This window comes from Brachyhypopomus gauderio, chromosome 5 (genome assembly GCF_052324685.1).
Source record: "Brachyhypopomus gauderio isolate BG-103 chromosome 5, BGAUD_0.2, whole genome shotgun sequence".
In the NCBI taxonomy this organism is placed as follows: Eukaryota; Metazoa; Chordata; class Actinopteri; order Gymnotiformes; family Hypopomidae; genus Brachyhypopomus; species Brachyhypopomus gauderio.
This window is the reverse complement of record NC_135215.1, coordinates 15,946,247-15,962,338: the sequence shown is the minus strand read 5'-3', so window position 1 is coordinate 15,962,338 and position 16,092 is coordinate 15,946,247. Positions and strand designations below refer to the sequence as shown.

At 44.5% G+C, this 16,092-nt stretch overlaps 2 protein-coding genes and 14 non-coding genes across 16 annotated transcripts; all 16 read right to left on the bottom strand.

Moving 5' to 3' along the window:
* Positions 1-26: 26 nt before the first annotated feature.
* On the bottom strand, positions 27-158 carry LOC143515592 (small nucleolar RNA SNORA3/SNORA45 family). The gene has a single exon (XR_013131158.1). It is a non-coding gene; the product is annotated as a small nucleolar RNA SNORA3/SNORA45 family (small nucleolar RNA).
* Positions 159-403: 245 nt separating this feature from the next.
* LOC143515591 (small nucleolar RNA SNORA3/SNORA45 family) lies at positions 404-535 on the bottom strand. The gene has a single exon (XR_013131157.1). It is a non-coding gene; the product is annotated as a small nucleolar RNA SNORA3/SNORA45 family (small nucleolar RNA).
* Positions 536-780: 245 nt separating this feature from the next.
* On the bottom strand, positions 781-912 carry LOC143515590 (small nucleolar RNA SNORA3/SNORA45 family). Its single transcript, XR_013131156.1, has one exon. It is a non-coding gene; the product is annotated as a small nucleolar RNA SNORA3/SNORA45 family (small nucleolar RNA).
* Positions 913-1,157: 245 nt separating this feature from the next.
* On the bottom strand, positions 1,158-1,289 carry LOC143515582 (small nucleolar RNA SNORA3/SNORA45 family). The gene has a single exon (XR_013131148.1). It is a non-coding gene; the product is annotated as a small nucleolar RNA SNORA3/SNORA45 family (small nucleolar RNA).
* A 2,033-nt stretch (positions 1,290-3,322) lies between these two features.
* LOC143514638 (small ribosomal subunit protein uS7) lies at positions 3,323-6,831 on the bottom strand. Its single transcript, XM_077006068.1, has 5 exons — positions 6,673-6,831; positions 5,840-6,049; positions 5,080-5,208; positions 4,623-4,721; positions 3,323-3,442 (listed from the first exon to the last, which is right to left on the bottom strand). Exons 1-5 carry the CDS (start codon positions 6,775-6,777, stop codon positions 3,374-3,376), a joined length of 612 nt encoding a protein of 203 aa, XP_076862183.1. The 5' UTR covers positions 6,778-6,831; the 3' UTR covers positions 3,323-3,373.
* Positions 5,370-5,504, bottom strand: LOC143515607 (small nucleolar RNA SNORA3/SNORA45 family). Its single transcript, XR_013131172.1, has one exon. It is a non-coding gene; the product is annotated as a small nucleolar RNA SNORA3/SNORA45 family (small nucleolar RNA).
* Positions 6,480-6,612, bottom strand: LOC143515600 (small nucleolar RNA SNORA3/SNORA45 family). The gene has a single exon (XR_013131166.1). It is a non-coding gene; the product is annotated as a small nucleolar RNA SNORA3/SNORA45 family (small nucleolar RNA).
* Positions 6,832-6,857: 26 nt separating the features above from the next.
* Positions 6,858-6,989, bottom strand: LOC143515589 (small nucleolar RNA SNORA3/SNORA45 family). The gene has a single exon (XR_013131155.1). It is a non-coding gene; the product is annotated as a small nucleolar RNA SNORA3/SNORA45 family (small nucleolar RNA).
* A 245-nt stretch (positions 6,990-7,234) lies between these two features.
* LOC143515587 (small nucleolar RNA SNORA3/SNORA45 family) lies at positions 7,235-7,366 on the bottom strand. The gene has a single exon (XR_013131153.1). It is a non-coding gene; the product is annotated as a small nucleolar RNA SNORA3/SNORA45 family (small nucleolar RNA).
* Positions 7,367-7,611: 245 nt separating this feature from the next.
* LOC143515581 (small nucleolar RNA SNORA3/SNORA45 family) lies at positions 7,612-7,743 on the bottom strand. The gene has a single exon (XR_013131147.1). It is a non-coding gene; the product is annotated as a small nucleolar RNA SNORA3/SNORA45 family (small nucleolar RNA).
* A 2,028-nt stretch (positions 7,744-9,771) lies between these two features.
* Positions 9,772-13,280, bottom strand: LOC143514639 (small ribosomal subunit protein uS7). Its single transcript, XM_077006069.1, has 5 exons — positions 13,122-13,280; positions 12,289-12,498; positions 11,529-11,657; positions 11,072-11,170; positions 9,772-9,891 (listed from the first exon to the last, which is right to left on the bottom strand). The coding sequence occupies exons 1-5, from the start codon at positions 13,224-13,226 to the stop codon at positions 9,823-9,825; spliced, it is 612 nt and encodes a 203-aa protein (XP_076862184.1). The 5' UTR covers positions 13,227-13,280; the 3' UTR covers positions 9,772-9,822.
* Positions 11,819-11,953, bottom strand: LOC143515605 (small nucleolar RNA SNORA3/SNORA45 family). The gene has a single exon (XR_013131171.1). It is a non-coding gene; the product is annotated as a small nucleolar RNA SNORA3/SNORA45 family (small nucleolar RNA).
* Positions 12,929-13,061, bottom strand: LOC143515598 (small nucleolar RNA SNORA3/SNORA45 family). Its single transcript, XR_013131164.1, has one exon. It is a non-coding gene; the product is annotated as a small nucleolar RNA SNORA3/SNORA45 family (small nucleolar RNA).
* Positions 13,281-13,306: 26 nt separating the features above from the next.
* On the bottom strand, positions 13,307-13,438 carry LOC143515586 (small nucleolar RNA SNORA3/SNORA45 family). The gene has a single exon (XR_013131152.1). It is a non-coding gene; the product is annotated as a small nucleolar RNA SNORA3/SNORA45 family (small nucleolar RNA).
* Positions 13,439-13,683: 245 nt separating this feature from the next.
* LOC143515585 (small nucleolar RNA SNORA3/SNORA45 family) lies at positions 13,684-13,815 on the bottom strand. Its single transcript, XR_013131151.1, has one exon. It is a non-coding gene; the product is annotated as a small nucleolar RNA SNORA3/SNORA45 family (small nucleolar RNA).
* A 245-nt stretch (positions 13,816-14,060) lies between these two features.
* LOC143515579 (small nucleolar RNA SNORA3/SNORA45 family) lies at positions 14,061-14,192 on the bottom strand. The gene has a single exon (XR_013131146.1). It is a non-coding gene; the product is annotated as a small nucleolar RNA SNORA3/SNORA45 family (small nucleolar RNA).
* Positions 14,193-16,092: the final 1,900 nt, after the last annotated feature.

Here is a 16,092-nt window from a genome sequence, read left to right as displayed (position 1 = left end):
TAAATGTCGATTTATACCACAGTATTAAGTGTTTCTGAGCTGGTGATTGGCTGGGCAACAGAAGCAGCAGCCAATGAATAAGCAGAGAAGGTTTGTTCTGTGAGAACATTAGCACACCAGGACAACAGAGTGTGTGAGGATGTGACTCTAGTCTCGCGTCAAAGGCAAAAAACAGCAAGACAATTTAACTTGCAATGCGTTTCAGAGGCCTCACTCACCTGTAGGGAGATGTCATTGATCTGGACATCATCCGTGCTCCACTTCCCAAACAATTTGATCTCGGGGGTCTCAGCCACCGCTGGTGCGGTCTCCCACTCCGCCATCCTGAGGACAGAGCACCCTCAGAATTAGAGTTCCCCCGGTACCAGAAGGTATTTTAAATGTCGATTTATACCACAGTATTAAGTGTTTCTGAGCTGGTGATTGGCTGGGCAACAGAAGCAGCAGCCAATGAATAAGCAGAGAAGGTTTGTTCTGTGAGAACATTAGCACACCAGGACAACAGAGTGTGTGAGGATGTGACTCTAGTCTCGCGTCAAAGGCAAAAAACAGCAAGACAATTTAACTTGCAATGCGTTTCAGAGGCCTCACTCACCTGTAGGGAGATGTCATTGATCTGGACATCATCCGTGCTCCACTTCCCAAACAATTTGATCTCGGGGGTCTCAGCCACCGCTGGTGCGGTCTCCCACTCCGCCATCCTGAGGACAGAGCACCCTCAGAATTAGAGTTCCCCCGGTACCAGAAGGTATTTTAAATGTCGATTTATACCACAGTATTAAGTGTTTCTGAGCTGGTGATTGGCTGGGCAACAGAAGCAGCAGCCAATGAATAAGCAGAGAAGGTTTGTTCTGTGAGAACATTAGCACACCAGGACAACAGAGTGTGTGAGGATGTGACTCTAGTCTCGCGTCAAAGGCAAAAAACAGCAAGACAATTTAACTTGCAATGCGTTTCAGAGGCCTCACTCACCTGTAGGGAGATGTCATTGATCTGGACATCATCCGTGCTCCACTTCCCAAACAATTTGATCTCGGGGGTCTCAGCCACCGCTGGTGCGGTCTCCCACTCCGCCATCCTGAGGACAGAGCACCCTCAGAATTAGAGTTCCCCCGGTACCAGAAGGTATTTTAAATGTCGATTTATACCACAGTATTAAGTGTTTCTGAGCTGGTGATTGGCTGGGCAACAGAAGCAGCAGCCAATGAATAAGCAGAGAAGGTTTGTTCTGCGAGAACATTAGCACACCAGGACAACAGAGTGTGTGAGGATGTGACTCTAGTCTCGCTTGAGCACAGCTGGTACAGAAAACACCCAAACTTAAAAATGTTTTAAAAATCAGATTGAAGGATTGAGTAAGTTTTTTTAAAGCAATTAAACAAACCTTTCCCTCATCATGCCTCATTATGGAATGAAAAAGAAATCCGCCTTGTTCTTCTATTGATAAATCTAGGAGACGAAATATTGTTGAAAAACGTACCAGTTACGAACACGGGTAAAATTAGTTGCTGAAAACGCATTTGGTTTCGCATGTTAATTTTCGTTGAATTATCAGAACCAAACCGGGAGCGAATTAACTCCCTCACGAAAAAAATCTGCGAATTCGGCAACCAGTCATAAGTCCAATTTATCAGCCGAAAACGGACTAGTTAAGCTCGACTGCTTCGTTTTGTGCACCATGAAATACTGACTAGACGTTTCGAGTAAAACTGGAAGTAATGGACGCAAGCGAGGGACTCCGTGTGCGCCAAAACCCCACACTTTGTGGGCCAGTTAACCAACAGCCTGCTGAACCAACCAAAGCAAACCATTCACATCCACGTCCTTATAAACGTGTCTAAGCGTCCACCAAACACGACACACCGGGCCACAACGCAGCCTCGCCAGACACCCGATCGGAAACCTCTACGTTTGCTAGAAATCTCAAAAGACGAACTTTTAAAGACGAAACGATTATATTAATTATATTCGGACACAGACTCGAACAGCTCTCGACAAAACATAAATACACCCAGACGTTTGTAACCCTGCTGGTTAGGTTAGCCATATGTCTAGCGAGCGTGGCCGGACCACACATGGGCTCGGGAGAGAAATAGTGTTTTATTAAACAGAGCTCAATTCGTCAGGTCTGCGGATCCGTTTATCTTGCCAGAGAGTTAGAGAAAATGTACCACACGACAATTGTTCGTTCTAGGCTGTTTACATGCTAATTTCAAGCATTATTTCCCCCACTCACTTGTGCGCTGACCCACACCGCACTTCGCAGAGACAGAAAAGGAATTGTCGACGGTGTATCGCGCCTACATGCCCTTCGGCGGAAACGCCATCTTTTACTTCCGTTGCACATATGCTTTATGGGATTGTAGTTTGTCCGCTGATATTCCAAACCAGGGATTCTTAAGGGATCCCGTGCATTAAATTCAGTTATCAGACCCACCGTGAGTCAACCGATGAGTCAACCCACCGATAGATCAGCAGAAACAGGACACCGCATGGTCAGGGGTGTGCACACACGCAGGGTGATGCTTCAATGAAGTGGAACAAACGTAATCAATCCAGTCTAGAAGATTCTTACTGGGTTGTATAGCCAGATGAGTGGAATCCAAGACAATGTATGAACGTGCTCAAAGTTAAATTCCACAGGATTATACATAGCCACTAAATGAACAGCTCCAAAATTTACAACATAGCCAATCTGATCACAATCATGACCTTCGCCAAAGCTGTAAACTGGTAACCCGTTTTTCCACCTTCTGGGGAGTTCAAATGTTGAGGGCTTCAAAAGGCACAGTGGGTTCTATTCCCAGGCCTGAGGCCATGACTGAGGTGTCCTTGAGCAAGGCACCTAACCCCAACTGCTCCCCGGGCTAGGGCTGCCCACCACTCTGGGCACGTGTGCCCTACAGCCCCCTAGTAATCACTAGTGTGTGAGTGTGTTCTCACTGCAGAGATGGGTAAAAAGCAGAGGACAAATTTCAATTGCAGTGAAAAGAAAAAACACAAATGACAAATACGGCACATTTATAAATAAATAAATATCTCAGAATTACGCTAGGTCATTTTTAGAGGCCACTGGAAATGTGAGCCAACATTATATACCAGACCAAGTTACTGGGAATTAACTCTCAAGAGAATAACATACAAGTACTTCAGAACACCTAGAAGGCGTAAGGCATAGCGCTAAAATCTGTGTGCACACCAGTAGTATTTTCCAACGTCCAGATATTTGCAATGCAATGGTGGCTCTATCATGAACCTCAATTCAAACCACACTGTCCACATGAGCAGATCCGGCCCAAGATAAGTGACCAAAACAACCAAATACAGTTTGTTTAAAATTTATTTCATTCTTTTGTAGAAAGCAACAGACATTTTAACGGTTGGACTTGGCTACTCTCTCCAGTTCATCCTTCTTCTTGATGGCGTAAGAGTTTGACGAACCCTGAGGACACAGACATTTCGGAAGATAAGACAACTCAGTGATTCTCCGGGTATTATAAATCTGGAGTGAATCTCTTTCAGAGCTGCTGATTGGTTAAGCAATAAAGCAGCAGCCAATGAATGCAGCACACCAATATGATGAGAGATGCAGCTCGACTCTCTGGACACATCCCAGTTAAGACTGCTAGGAATTCAACCTACTCTATCCAGACAACAAAATACTAAACAAGATGGATGTGGGTGTTGTAAAGAAAATCCCAGTGTCCGAGGTTTTGAACCAGAAAACTGAATTCTACATCGCACTATAAATGTATTTTGCCTCAGGATCATTAGACATCAACGTCACCAGGGGTGCCCATTACATCGATGGGCATACATGTAGATCGCATGACAAAGTAGTGGATGAATGACAGGCCATCGTCCATCTGCACTAACGGTTGTATATATACACCGCCCCGGTAACAATTTACGTTCGCCACCCCTGTAACAGCCAGAAATATGTGTACTGTCTCTTTAAGGGAGCGAGTTGAGTGCGCGTATGGAATACAGTTTTGTTGTTTTTTTAGCTTTCTGCCATAGACCGACTCAGACCACTGCTTTTTATTTTATTTCTGTAAGTAACGCATTCAATGAGCTTTGGACAACTCACCAGTTTATGTATGAACAGTCAAGTAGTGCTGGAGCCCAGGTTTATTTTGGTCAACCAGCAAATAAACGGACTAAGTGTAATACCACCAGCGCGAGTATGGGTCAGTGATTCACCTCTCCTCTGTGTGCTTCGTGTTTCATTCGCCTGTTCACTGTCCAAGTTCACTTCTATCCGGGACAGAGTGGATATTTAAGGTTGAACTAACTCCGAAAAGCGTTACAAGCATAGAATTAGACTGAATAGATCTGTTTTTATGGATCGGTCACATTGTCACCGATATCCGATCTTTTCCAATATCGGGACCGATACAGATATTAATATCGGAATCGGTGCATCCCTACAAATTACGTTCGCCACACCCATCAACAATTTACACTTGAGGCGAGGTAGATCTTTTTGACTTCGTCATCTTATAAGTAGCTCGCAAGCTGAAATCTTGTGGGCACCCCTGAACTTCACCATGCTGTGTTTTTCTTCTGAACTCTTCAGGATCTCTGGCACATGGTCAGGTTAGCTCTGTGTGTTCTGTTACCTTTGCAGCGTTGATGAGCTCGTCAGCCAAACATTCAGCAATGGTTTTAATGTTCCTGAAGGCAGCCTCTCTTGCCCCCGTACACAGCAGCCAGATGGCCTGAGAGAGAGAGAGAGAGAGAGACACAGAGAGAGAGAGAACACCCATTAACCTTTCACCACCCTGCGCATTCCTACACTTAACCTCACTTACTAACTGGCTTGCAACTATTTTAATGAGAGGTGTGGGTATATTTGTTTGAATGGAGTAAGTAAATTGGGGCATATTCAATCTCTACAATAATACTTTCACTTGACTTAAGAAAAAAAGCCACATTTTATTTAAATAAAGCTACACACTTAGTTTTATATTTGTTTGAATGCTAAAGAGTAGCCTATTGAATATGGCCTAATTAAGTGTGCATGCACTGGTGATGCTGTATTTAATAAAAGGCAGTGAAGAGTGTGCGTGTGTGTACCTGGTTGACCCTGCGGAGTGGGGACACATCCACAGCCTGTCTCCTTACTGTACCAGCACGTCCGATACGGGTGGAGTCCTCACGGGGGCCACTGTTGATGATGGCATTCACCAGCACCTGCAAGGGGTTCTGCAACACAGCAAAGAAAAACATCAAAATTGGATGAATTCACAATTACAGCCACAGCTGCATTTGTAAAGTCACTTACTACTAAGTTCTACTAATATATATTATATATGGAGTAACGAACCATAAAGCATTCTTAACTTGCTATGTCACAGAGAGAAAAGGTTGTTTTCGGAGCTGGTGATTGGCTAAGCAATGGAAAGCAGCAGCCAATGAATAAGCAGAGAAGGTTTGTTCTGCGAGAACATTAGCACACCAGGACAATGGATTGCATGTGAGGATGTGACTCTAGTCTCGCATCAAATGAGGGAGCGTCCTTTAACAAAGTGAGTTAATAATTTGCATCAACTTGTGAAACAGCAACAGGCCCCATCTGAGGTAATTAAACTGAGAACAGATTTATGGTTGTGTTACATCTTTCCAAAAAATGTCCAGTAAGGAATAATTTGCCAAATATAACACACGAAACCTGTGTTCTTCAGTTTGAACAATATGGTTCTCTTAGAATGTCCTCTAGCCAAAAGCCTGTGTAAATACCCAATTAACATCATTAAAAAAATATATAAAAATATATACTGCATTTAGCATCACCACGCATGTTTGGTCTGGAATGTGCTCCACGAAGGGTTCCGACCTCGCCAGTCAGCAGGTGGATGATCTCGAAGGCGTGTTTGACGATGCGCACGGTCAGGAGCTTCTTGCCGTTGTTACGGCCATGCATCATCATGGAGTTGGCCAGGCGCTCCACAATGGGGCACTGTGCTTTGCGAAAGCGCTTAGCAGCATAGCGCCCCCCAGAGTGCGGGAGGTACTTGGCGTACTTCTCCTTAGCGGCAATGTAGTCCTGAGCAAAGGAGGCAAAAATCCAGCTTTATGGGCATGATAATGGATTATTACACACAGTCAAGTCATGTAGTCTGGACATTTTTTCAAAAATGTATTAAGCTCTATTTTCTTCTCACCCACTTTTACCTTTTCATATTTATAGAGTGAACACCTCTCTTACAACCCCAAGCTTTATCTGGACAGACGAGCATAATCTCCAGAGGTGTCAATTCCAGGTTCAGAAAGTAAGTCCTCACCAGGATTTTGCTCAAGCTTGCTAGATTTTCTAATTAGTGCAATCCAGGTAAAATTAGTGGAATCAACGCAATCTAGGAAGCCTGAGCAAAATCCTGGTGAGGACTTTTAATCTCTGAACCTGGAATTGACACCTCTGCTAATCTCTAAGGTCACAATTGCTGAAACACGCTTAGCTGCTTCAAAGTTATTAGGAATGTTTCAGAGCTGGTGATTGGCTGGGCAACAGAAAGCAGCAGCCAAAGAATAAGCAGAGATGGTTTGATCTGCGAGAACATTAGCACACCAGGACAATGGAGTGTGTGAGGATGTGACTCTAGTCTCGCGTCAAAGGCAAAAAACAGCAAGACAATTTAACTTGCAATGCGTTTCAGAGGCCTCACTCACCTGTAGGGAGATGTCATTGATCTGGACATCATCCGTGCTCCACTTCCCAAACAATTTGATCTCGGGGGTCTCAGCCACCGCTGGTGCGGTCTCCCACTCCGCCATCCTGAGGACAGAGCACCCTCAGAATTAGAGTTCCCCCGGTACCAGAAGGTATTTTAAATGTCGATTTATACCACAGTATTAAGTGTTTCTGAGCTGGTGATTGGCTGGGCAACAGAAGCAGCAGCCAATGAATAAGCAGAGAAGGTTTGTTCTGTGAGAACATTAGCACACCAGGACAACAGAGTGTGTGAGGATGTGACTCTAGTCTCGCGTCAAAGGCAAAAAACAGCAAGACAATTTAACTTGCAATGCGTTTCAGAGGCCTCACTCACCTGTAGGGAGATGTCATTGATCTGGACATCATCCGTGCTCCACTTCCCAAACAATTTGATCTCGGGGGTCTCAGCCACCGCTGGTGCGGTCTCCCACTCCGCCATCCTGAGGACAGAGCACCCTCAGAATTAGAGTTCCCCCGGTACCAGAAGGTATTTTAAATGTCGATTTATACCACAGTATTAAGTGTTTCTGAGCTGGTGATTGGCTGGGCAACAGAAGCAGCAGCCAATGAATAAGCAGAGAAGGTTTGTTCTGTGAGAACATTAGCACACCAGGACAACAGAGTGTGTGAGGATGTGACTCTAGTCTCGCGTCAAAGGCAAAAAACAGCAAGACAATTTAACTTGCAATGCGTTTCAGAGGCCTCACTCACCTGTAGGGAGATGTCATTGATCTGGACATCATCCGTGCTCCACTTCCCAAACAATTTGATCTCGGGGGTCTCAGCCACCGCTGGTGCGGTCTCCCACTCCGCCATCCTGAGGACAGAGCACCCTCAGAATTAGAGTTCCCCCGGTACCAGAAGGTATTTTAAATGTCGATTTATACCACAGTATTAAGTGTTTCTGAGCTGGTGATTGGCTGGGCAACAGAAGCAGCAGCCAATGAATAAGCAGAGAAGGTTTGTTCTGCGAGAACATTAGCACACCAGGACAACAGAGTGTGTGAGGATGTGACTCTAGTCTCGCTTGAGCACAGCTGGTACAGAAAACACCCAAACTTAAAAATGTTTTAAAAATCAGATTGAAGGATTGAGTAAGTTTTTTTAAAGCAATTAAACAAACCTTTCCCTCATCATGCCTCATTATGGAATGAAAAAGAAATCCGCCTTGTTCTTCTATTGATAAATCTAGGAGACGAAATATTGTTGAAAAACGTACCAGTTACGAACACGGGTAAAATTAGTTGCTGAAAACGCATTTGGTTTCGCATGTTAATTTTCGTTGAATTATCAGAACCAAACCGGGAGCGAATTAACTCCCTCACGAAAAAAATCTGCGAATTCGGCAACCAGTCATAAGTCCAATTTATCAGCCGAAAACGGACTAGTTAAGCTCGACTGCTTCGTTTTGTGCACCATGAAATACTGACTAGACGTTTCGAGTAAAACTGGAAGTAATGGACGCAAGCGAGGGACTCCGTGTGCGCCAAAACCCCACACTTTGTGGGCCAGTTAACCAACAGCCTGCTGAACCAACCAAAGCAAACCATTCACATCCACGTCCTTATAAACGTGTCTAAGCGTCCACCAAACACGACACACCGGGCCACAACGCAGCCTCGCCAGACACCCGATCGGAAACCTCTACGTTTGCTAGAAATCTCAAAAGACGAACTTTAATATAATCGTTTCGTCTTTAAATTATATTCGGACACAGACTCGAACAGCTCTCGACAAAACATAAATACACCCAGACGTTTGTAACCCTGCTGGTTAGGTTAGCCATATGTCTAGCGAGCGTGGCCGGACCACACATGGGCTCGGGAGAGAAATAGTATTTTATTAAACAGAGCTCAATTCGTCAGGTCTGCGGATCCGTTTATCTTGCCAGAGAGTTAGAGAAAATGTACCACACGACAATTGTTCGTTCTAGGCTGTTTACATGCTAATTTCAAGCATTATTTCCCCCACTCACTTGTGCGCTGACCCACACCGCACTTCGCAGAGACAGAAAAGGAATTGTCGACGGTGTATCGCGCCTACATGCCCTTCGGCGGAAACGCCATCTTTTACTTCCGTTGCACATATGCTTTATGGGATTGTAGTTTGTCCGCTGATATTCCAAACCAGGGATTCTTAAGGGATCCCGTGCATTAAATTATCAGACCCACCGTGAGTCAACCGATGAGTCAACCCACCGATAGATCAGCAGAAACAGGACACCGCATGGTCAGGGGTGTGCACACACGCAGGGTGATGCTTCAATGAAGTGGAACAAACGTAATCAATCCAGTCTAGAAGATTCTTACTGGGTTGTATAGCCAGATGAGTGGAATCCAAGACAATGTATGAACGTGCTCAAAGTTAAATTCCACAGGATTATACATAGCCACTAAATGAACAGCTCCAAAATTTACAACATAGCCAATCTGATCACAATCATGACCTTCGCCAAAGCTGTAAACTGGTAACCCGTTTTTCCACCTTCTGGGGAGTTCAAATGTTGAGGGCTTCAAAAGGCACAGTGGGTTCTATTCCCAGGCCTGAGGCCATGACTGAGGTGTCCTTGAGCAAGGCACCTAACCCCAACTGCTCCCCGGGCTAGGGCTGCCCACCACTCTGGGCACGTGTGCCCTACAGCCCCCTAGTAATCACTAGTGTGTGAGTGTGTTCTCACTGCAGAGATGGGTAAAAAGCAGAGGACAAATTTCAATTGCAGTGAAAAGAAAAAACACAAATGACAAATACGGCACATTTATAAATAAATAAATATCTCAGAATTACGCTAGGTCATTTTTAGAGGCCACTGGAAATGTGAGCCAACATTATATACCAGACCAAGTTACTGGGAATTAACTCTCAAGAGAATAACATACAAGTACTTCAGAACACCTAGAAGGCGTAAGGCATAGCGCTAAAATCTGTGTGCACACCAGTAGTATTTTCCAACGTCCAGATATTTGCAATGCAATGGTGGCTCTATCATGAACCTCAATTCAAACCACACTGTCCACATGAGCAGATCCGGCCCAAGATAAGTGACCAAAACAACCAAATACAGTTTGTTTAAAATTTATTTCATTCTTTTGTAGAAAGCAACAGACATTTTAACGGTTGGACTTGGCTACTCTCTCCAGTTCATCCTTCTTCTTGATGGCGTAAGAGTTTGACGAACCCTGAGGACACAGACATTTCGGAAGATAAGACAACTCAGTGATTCTCCGGGTATTATAAATCTGGAGTGAATCTCTTTCAGAGCTGCTGATTGGTTAAGCAATAAAGCAGCAGCCAATGAATGCAGCACACCAATATGATGAGAGATGCAGCTCGACTCTCTGGACACATCCCAGTTAAGACTGCTAGGAATTCAACCTACTCTATCCAGACAACAAAATACTAAACAAGATGGATGTGGGTGTTGTAAAGAAAATCCCAGTGTCCGAGGTTTTGAACCAGAAAACTGAATTCTACATCGCACTATAAATGTATTTTGCCTCAGGATCATTAGACATCAACGTCACCAGGGGTGCCCATTACATCGATGGGCATACATGTAGATCGCATGACAAAGTAGTGGATGAATGACAGGCCATCGTCCATCTGCACTAACGGTTGTATATATACACCGCCCCGGTAACAATTTACGTTCGCCACCCCTGTAACAGCCAGAAATATGTGTACTGTCTCTTTAAGGGAGCGAGTTGAGTGCGCGTATGGAATACAGTTTTGTTGTTTTTTTAGCTTTCTGCCATAGACCGACTCAGACCACTGCTTTTTATTTTATTTCTGTAAGTAACGCATTCAATGAGCTTTGGACAACTCACCAGTTTATGTATGAACAGTCAAGTAGTGCTGGAGCCCAGGTTTATTTTGGTCAACCAGCAAATAAACGGACTAAGTGTAATACCACCAGCGCGAGTATGGGTCAGTGATTCACCTCTCCTCTGTGTGCTTCGTGTTTCATTCGCCTGTTCACTGTCCAAGTTCACTTCTATCCGGGACAGAGTGGATATTTAAGGTTGAACTAACTCCGAAAAGCGTTACAAGCATAGAATTAGACTGAATAGATCTGTTTTTATGGATCGGTCACATTGTCACCGATATCCGATCTTTTCCAATATCGGGACCGATACAGATATTAATATCGGAATCGGTGCATCCCTACAAATTACGTTCGCCACACCCATCAACAATTTACACTTGAGGCGAGGTAGATCTTTTTGACTTCGTCATCTTATAAGTAGCTCGCAAGCTGAAATCTTGTGGGCACCCCTGAACTTCACCATGCTGTGTTTTTCTTCTGAACTCTTCAGGATCTCTGGCACATGGTCAGGTTAGCTCTGTGTGTTCTGTTACCTTTGCAGCGTTGATGAGCTCGTCAGCCAAACATTCAGCAATGGTTTTAATGTTCCTGAAGGCAGCCTCTCTTGCCCCCGTACACAGCAGCCAGATGGCCTGAGAGAGAGAGAGAGAGAGAGACACAGAGAGAGAGAGAACACCCATTAACCTTTCACCACCCTGCGCATTCCTACACTTAACCTCACTTACTAACTGGCTTGCAACTATTTTAATGAGAGGTGTGGGTATATTTGTTTGAATGGAGTAAGTAAATTGGGGCATATTCAATCTCTACAATAATACTTTCACTTGACTTAAGAAAAAAAGCCACATTTTATTTAAATAAAGCTACACACTTAGTTTTATATTTGTTTGAATGCTAAAGAGTAGCCTATTGAATATGGCCTAATTAAGTGTGCATGCACTGGTGATGCTGTATTTAATAAAAGGCAGTGAAGAGTGTGCGTGTGTGTACCTGGTTGACCCTGCGGAGTGGGGACACATCCACAGCCTGTCTCCTTACTGTACCAGCACGTCCGATACGGGTGGAGTCCTCACGGGGGCCACTGTTGATGATGGCATTCACCAGCACCTGCAAGGGGTTCTGCAACACAGCAAAGAAAAACATCAAAATTGGATGAATTCACAATTACAGCCACAGCTGCATTTGTAAAGTCACTTACTACTAAGTTCTACTAATATATATTATATATGGAGTAACGAACCATAAAGCATTCTTAACTTGCTATGTCACAGAGAGAAAAGGTTGTTTTCGGAGCTGGTGATTGGCTAAGCAATGGAAAGCAGCAGCCAATGAATAAGCAGAGAAGGTTTGTTCTGCGAGAACATTAGCACACCAGGACAATGGATTGCATGTGAGGATGTGACTCTAGTCTCGCATCAAATGAGGGAGCGTCCTTTAACAAAGTGAGTTAATAATTTGCATCAACTTGTGAAACAGCAACAGGCCCCATCTGAGGTAATTAAACTGAGAACAGATTTATGGTTGTGTTACATCTTTCCAAAAAATGTCCAGTAAGGAATAATTTGCCAAATATAACACACGAAACCTGTGTTCTTCAGTTTGAACAATATGGTTCTCTTAGAATGTCCTCTAGCCAAAAGCCTGTGTAAATACCCAATTAACATCATTAAAAAAATATATAAAAATATATACTGCATTTAGCATCACCACGCATTTTTGGTCTGGAATGTGCTCCACGAAGGGTTCCGACCTCGCCAGTCAGCAGGTGGATGATCTCGAAGGCGTGTTTGACGATGCGCACGGTCAGGAGCTTCTTGCCGTTGTTACGGCCATGCATCATCATGGAGTTGGCCAGGCGCTCCACAATGGGGCACTGTGCTTTGCGAAAGCGCTTAGCAGCATAGCGCCCCCCAGAGTGCGGGAGGTACTTGGCGTACTTCTCCTTAGCGGCAATGTAGTCCTGAGCAAAGGAGGCAAAAATCCAGCTTTATGGGCATGATAATGGATTATTACACACAGTCAAGTCATGTAGTCTGGACATTTTTTCAAAAATGTATTAAGCTCTATTTTCTTCTCACCCACTTTTACCTTTTCATATTTATAGAGTGAACACCTCTCTTACAACCCCAAGCTTTATCTGGACAGACGAGCATAATCTCCAGAGGTGTCAATTCCAGGTTCAGAAAGTAAGTCCTCACCAGGATTTTGCTCAAGCTTGCTAGATTTTCTAATTAGTGCAATCCAGGTAAAATTAGTGGAATCAACGCAATCTAGGAAGCCTGAGCAAAATCCTGGTGAGGACTTTTAATCTCTGAACCTGGAATTGACACCTCTGCTAATCTCTAAGGTCACAATTGCTGAAACACGCTTAGCTGCTTCAAAGTTATTAGGAATGTTTCAGAGCTGGTGATTGGCTGGGCAACAGAAAGCAGCAGCCAAAGAATAAGCAGAGATGGTTTGATCTGCGAGAACATTAGCACACCAGGACAATGGAGTGTGTGAGGATGTGACTCTAGTCTCGCGTCAAAGGCAAAAAACAGCAAGACAATTTAACTTGCAATGCGTTTCAGAGGCCTCACTCACCTGTAGGGAGATGTCATTGATCTGGACATCATCCGTGCTCCACTTCCCAAACAATTTGATCTCGGGGGTCTCAGCCACCGCTGGTGCGGTCTCCCACTCCGCCATCCTGAGGACAGAGCACCCTCAGAATTAGAGTTCCCCCGGTACCAGAAGGTATTTTAAATGTCGATTTATACCACAGTATTAAGTGTTTCTGAGCTGGTGATTGGCTGGGCAACAGAAGCAGCAGCCAATGAATAAGCAGAGAAGGTTTGTTCTGTGAGAACATTAGCACACCAGGACAACAGAGTGTGTGAGGATGTGACTCTAGTCTCGCGTCAAAGGCAAAAAACAGCAAGACAATTTAACTTGCAATGCGTTTCAGAGGCCTCACTCACCTGTAGGGAGATGTCATTGATCTGGACATCATCCGTGCTCCACTTCCCAAACAATTTGATCTCGGGGGTCTCAGCCACCGCTGGTGCGGTCTCCCACTCCGCCATCCTGAGGACAGAGCACCCTCAGAATTAGAGTTCCCCCGGTACCAGAAGGTATTTTAAATGTCGATTTATACCACAGTATTAAGTGTTTCTGAGCTGGTGATTGGCTGGGCAACAGAAGCAGCAGCCAATGAATAAGCAGAGAAGGTTTGTTCTGTGAGAACATTAGCACACCAGGACAACAGAGTGTGTGAGGATGTGACTCTAGTCTCGCGTCAAAGGCAAAAAACAGCAAGACAATTTAACTTGCAATGCGTTTCAGAGGCCTCACTCACCTGTAGGGAGATGTCATTGATCTGGACATCATCCGTGCTCCACTTCCCAAACAATTTGATCTCGGGGGTCTCAGCCACCGCTGGTGCGGTCTCCCACTCCGCCATCCTGAGGACAGAGCACCCTCAGAATTAGAGTTCCCCCGGTACCAGAAGGTATTTTAAATGTCGATTTATACCACAGTATTAAGTGTTTCTGAGCTGGTGATTGGCTGGGCAACAGAAGCAGCAGCCAATGAATAAGCAGAGAAGGTTTGTTCTGCGAGAACATTAGCACACCAGGACAACAGAGTGTGTGAGGATGTGACTCTAGTCTCGCTTGAGCACAGCTGGTACAGAAAACACCCAAACTTAAAAATGTTTTAAAAATCAGATTGAAGGATTGAGTAAGTTTTTTTAAAGCAATTAAACAAACCTTTCCCTCATCATGCCTCATTATGGAATGAAAAAGAAATCCGCCTTGTTCTTCTATTGATAAATCTAGGAGACGAAATATTGTTGAAAAACGTACCAGTTACGAACACGGGTAAAATTAGTTGCTGAAAACGCATTTGGTTTCGCATGTTAATTTTCGTTGAATTATCAGAACCAAACCGGGAGCGAATTAACTCCCTCACGAAAAAAATCTGCGAATTCGGCAACCAGTCATAAGTCCAATTTATCAGCCGAAAACGGACTAGTTAAGCTCGACTGCTTCGTTTTGTGCACCATGAAATACTGACTAGACGTTTCGAGTAAAACTGGAAGTAATGGACGCAAGCGAGGGACTCCGTGTGCGCCAAAACCCCACACTTTGTGGGCCAGTTAACCAACAGCCTGCTGAACCAACCAAAGCAAACCATTCACATCCACGTCCTTATAAACGTGTCTAAGCGTCCACCAAACACGACACACCGGGCCACAACGCAGCCTCGCCAGACACCCGATCGGAAACCTCTACGTTTGCTAGAAATCTCAAAAGACGAACTTTAATATAATCGTTTCGTCTTTAAATTATATTCGGACACAGACTCGAACAGCTCTCGACAAAACATAAATACACCCAGACGTTTGTAACCCTGCTGGTTAGGTTAGCCATATGTCTAGCGAGCGTGGCCGGACCACACATGGGCTCGGGAGAGAAATAGTATTTTATTAAACAGAGCTCAATTCGTCAGGTCTGCGGATCCGTTTATCTTGCCAGAGAGTTAGAGAAAATGTACCACACGACAATTGTTCGTTCTAGGCTGTTTACATGCTAATTTCAAGCATTATTTCCCCCACTCACTTGTGCGCTGACCCACACCGCACTTCGCAGAGACAGAAAAGGAATTGTCGACGGTGTATCGCGCCTACATGCCCTTCGGCGGAAACGCCATCTTTTACTTCCGTTGCACATATGCTTTATGGGATTGTAGTTTGTCCGCTGATATTCCAAACCAGGGATTCTTAAGGGATCCCGTGCATTAAATTATCAGACCCACCGTGAGTCAACCGATGAGTCAACCCACCGATAGATCAGCAGAAACAGGACACCGCATGGTCAGGGGTGTGCACACACGCAGGGTGATGCTTCAATGAAGTGGAACAAACGTAATCAATCCAGTCTAGAAGATTCTTACTGGGTTGTATAGCCAGATGAGTGGAATCCAAGACAATGTATGAACGTGCTCAAAGTTAAATTCCACAGGATTATACATAGCCACTAAATGAACAGCTCCAAAATTTACAACATAGCCAATCTGATCACAATCATGACCTTCGCCAAAGCTGTAAACTGGTAACCCGTTTTTCCACCTTCTGGGGAGTTCAAATGTTGAGGGCTTCAAAAGGCACAGTGGGTTCTATTCCCAGGCCTGAGGCCATGACTGAGGTGTCCTTGAGCAAGGCACCTAACCCCAACTGCTCCCCGGGCTAGGGCTGCCCACCACTCTGGGCACGTGTGCCCTACAGCCCCCTAGTAATCACTAGTGTGTGAGTGTGTTCTCACTGCAGAGATGGGTAAAAAGCAGAGGACAAATTTCAATTGCAGTGAAAAGAAAAAACACAAATGACAAATACGGCACATTTATAAATAAATAAATATCTCAGAATTACGCTAGGTCATTTTTAGAGGCCACTGGAAATGTGAGCCAACATTATATACCAGACCAAGTTACTGGGAATTAACTCTCAAGAGAATAACATACAAGTACTTCAGAACACCTAGAAGGCGTAAGGCATAGCGCTAAAATCTGTGTG

Coding starts and splice junctions, on each gene's coding strand:
- LOC143514639 (XM_077006069.1), bottom strand. CDS start 13,226: ATGGCGGAGTGGGAGACCGCACCAGCGGTGGCTGAGACCCCCGAGATC. Junction 11,658..12,288: donor TCCACCTGCTGACTGGCGAG/GTCGGAACCCTT, acceptor GCTGTGTTGCAG/AACCCCTTGCAGGTGCTGGT. Junction 11,171..11,528: donor CACTCCGCAGGGTCAACCAG/GTACACACACGC, acceptor TCTCTCTCTCAG/GCCATCTGGCTGCTGTGTAC.
- LOC143514638 (XM_077006068.1), bottom strand. CDS start 6,777: ATGGCGGAGTGGGAGACCGCACCAGCGGTGGCTGAGACCCCCGAGATC. Junction 6,050..6,672: donor TCAATGACATCTCCCTACAG/GTGAGTGAGGCC, acceptor TCCTTTGCTCAG/GACTACATTGCCGCTAAGGA. Junction 4,722..5,079: donor CACTCCGCAGGGTCAACCAG/GTACACACACGC, acceptor TCTCTCTCTCAG/GCCATCTGGCTGCTGTGTAC.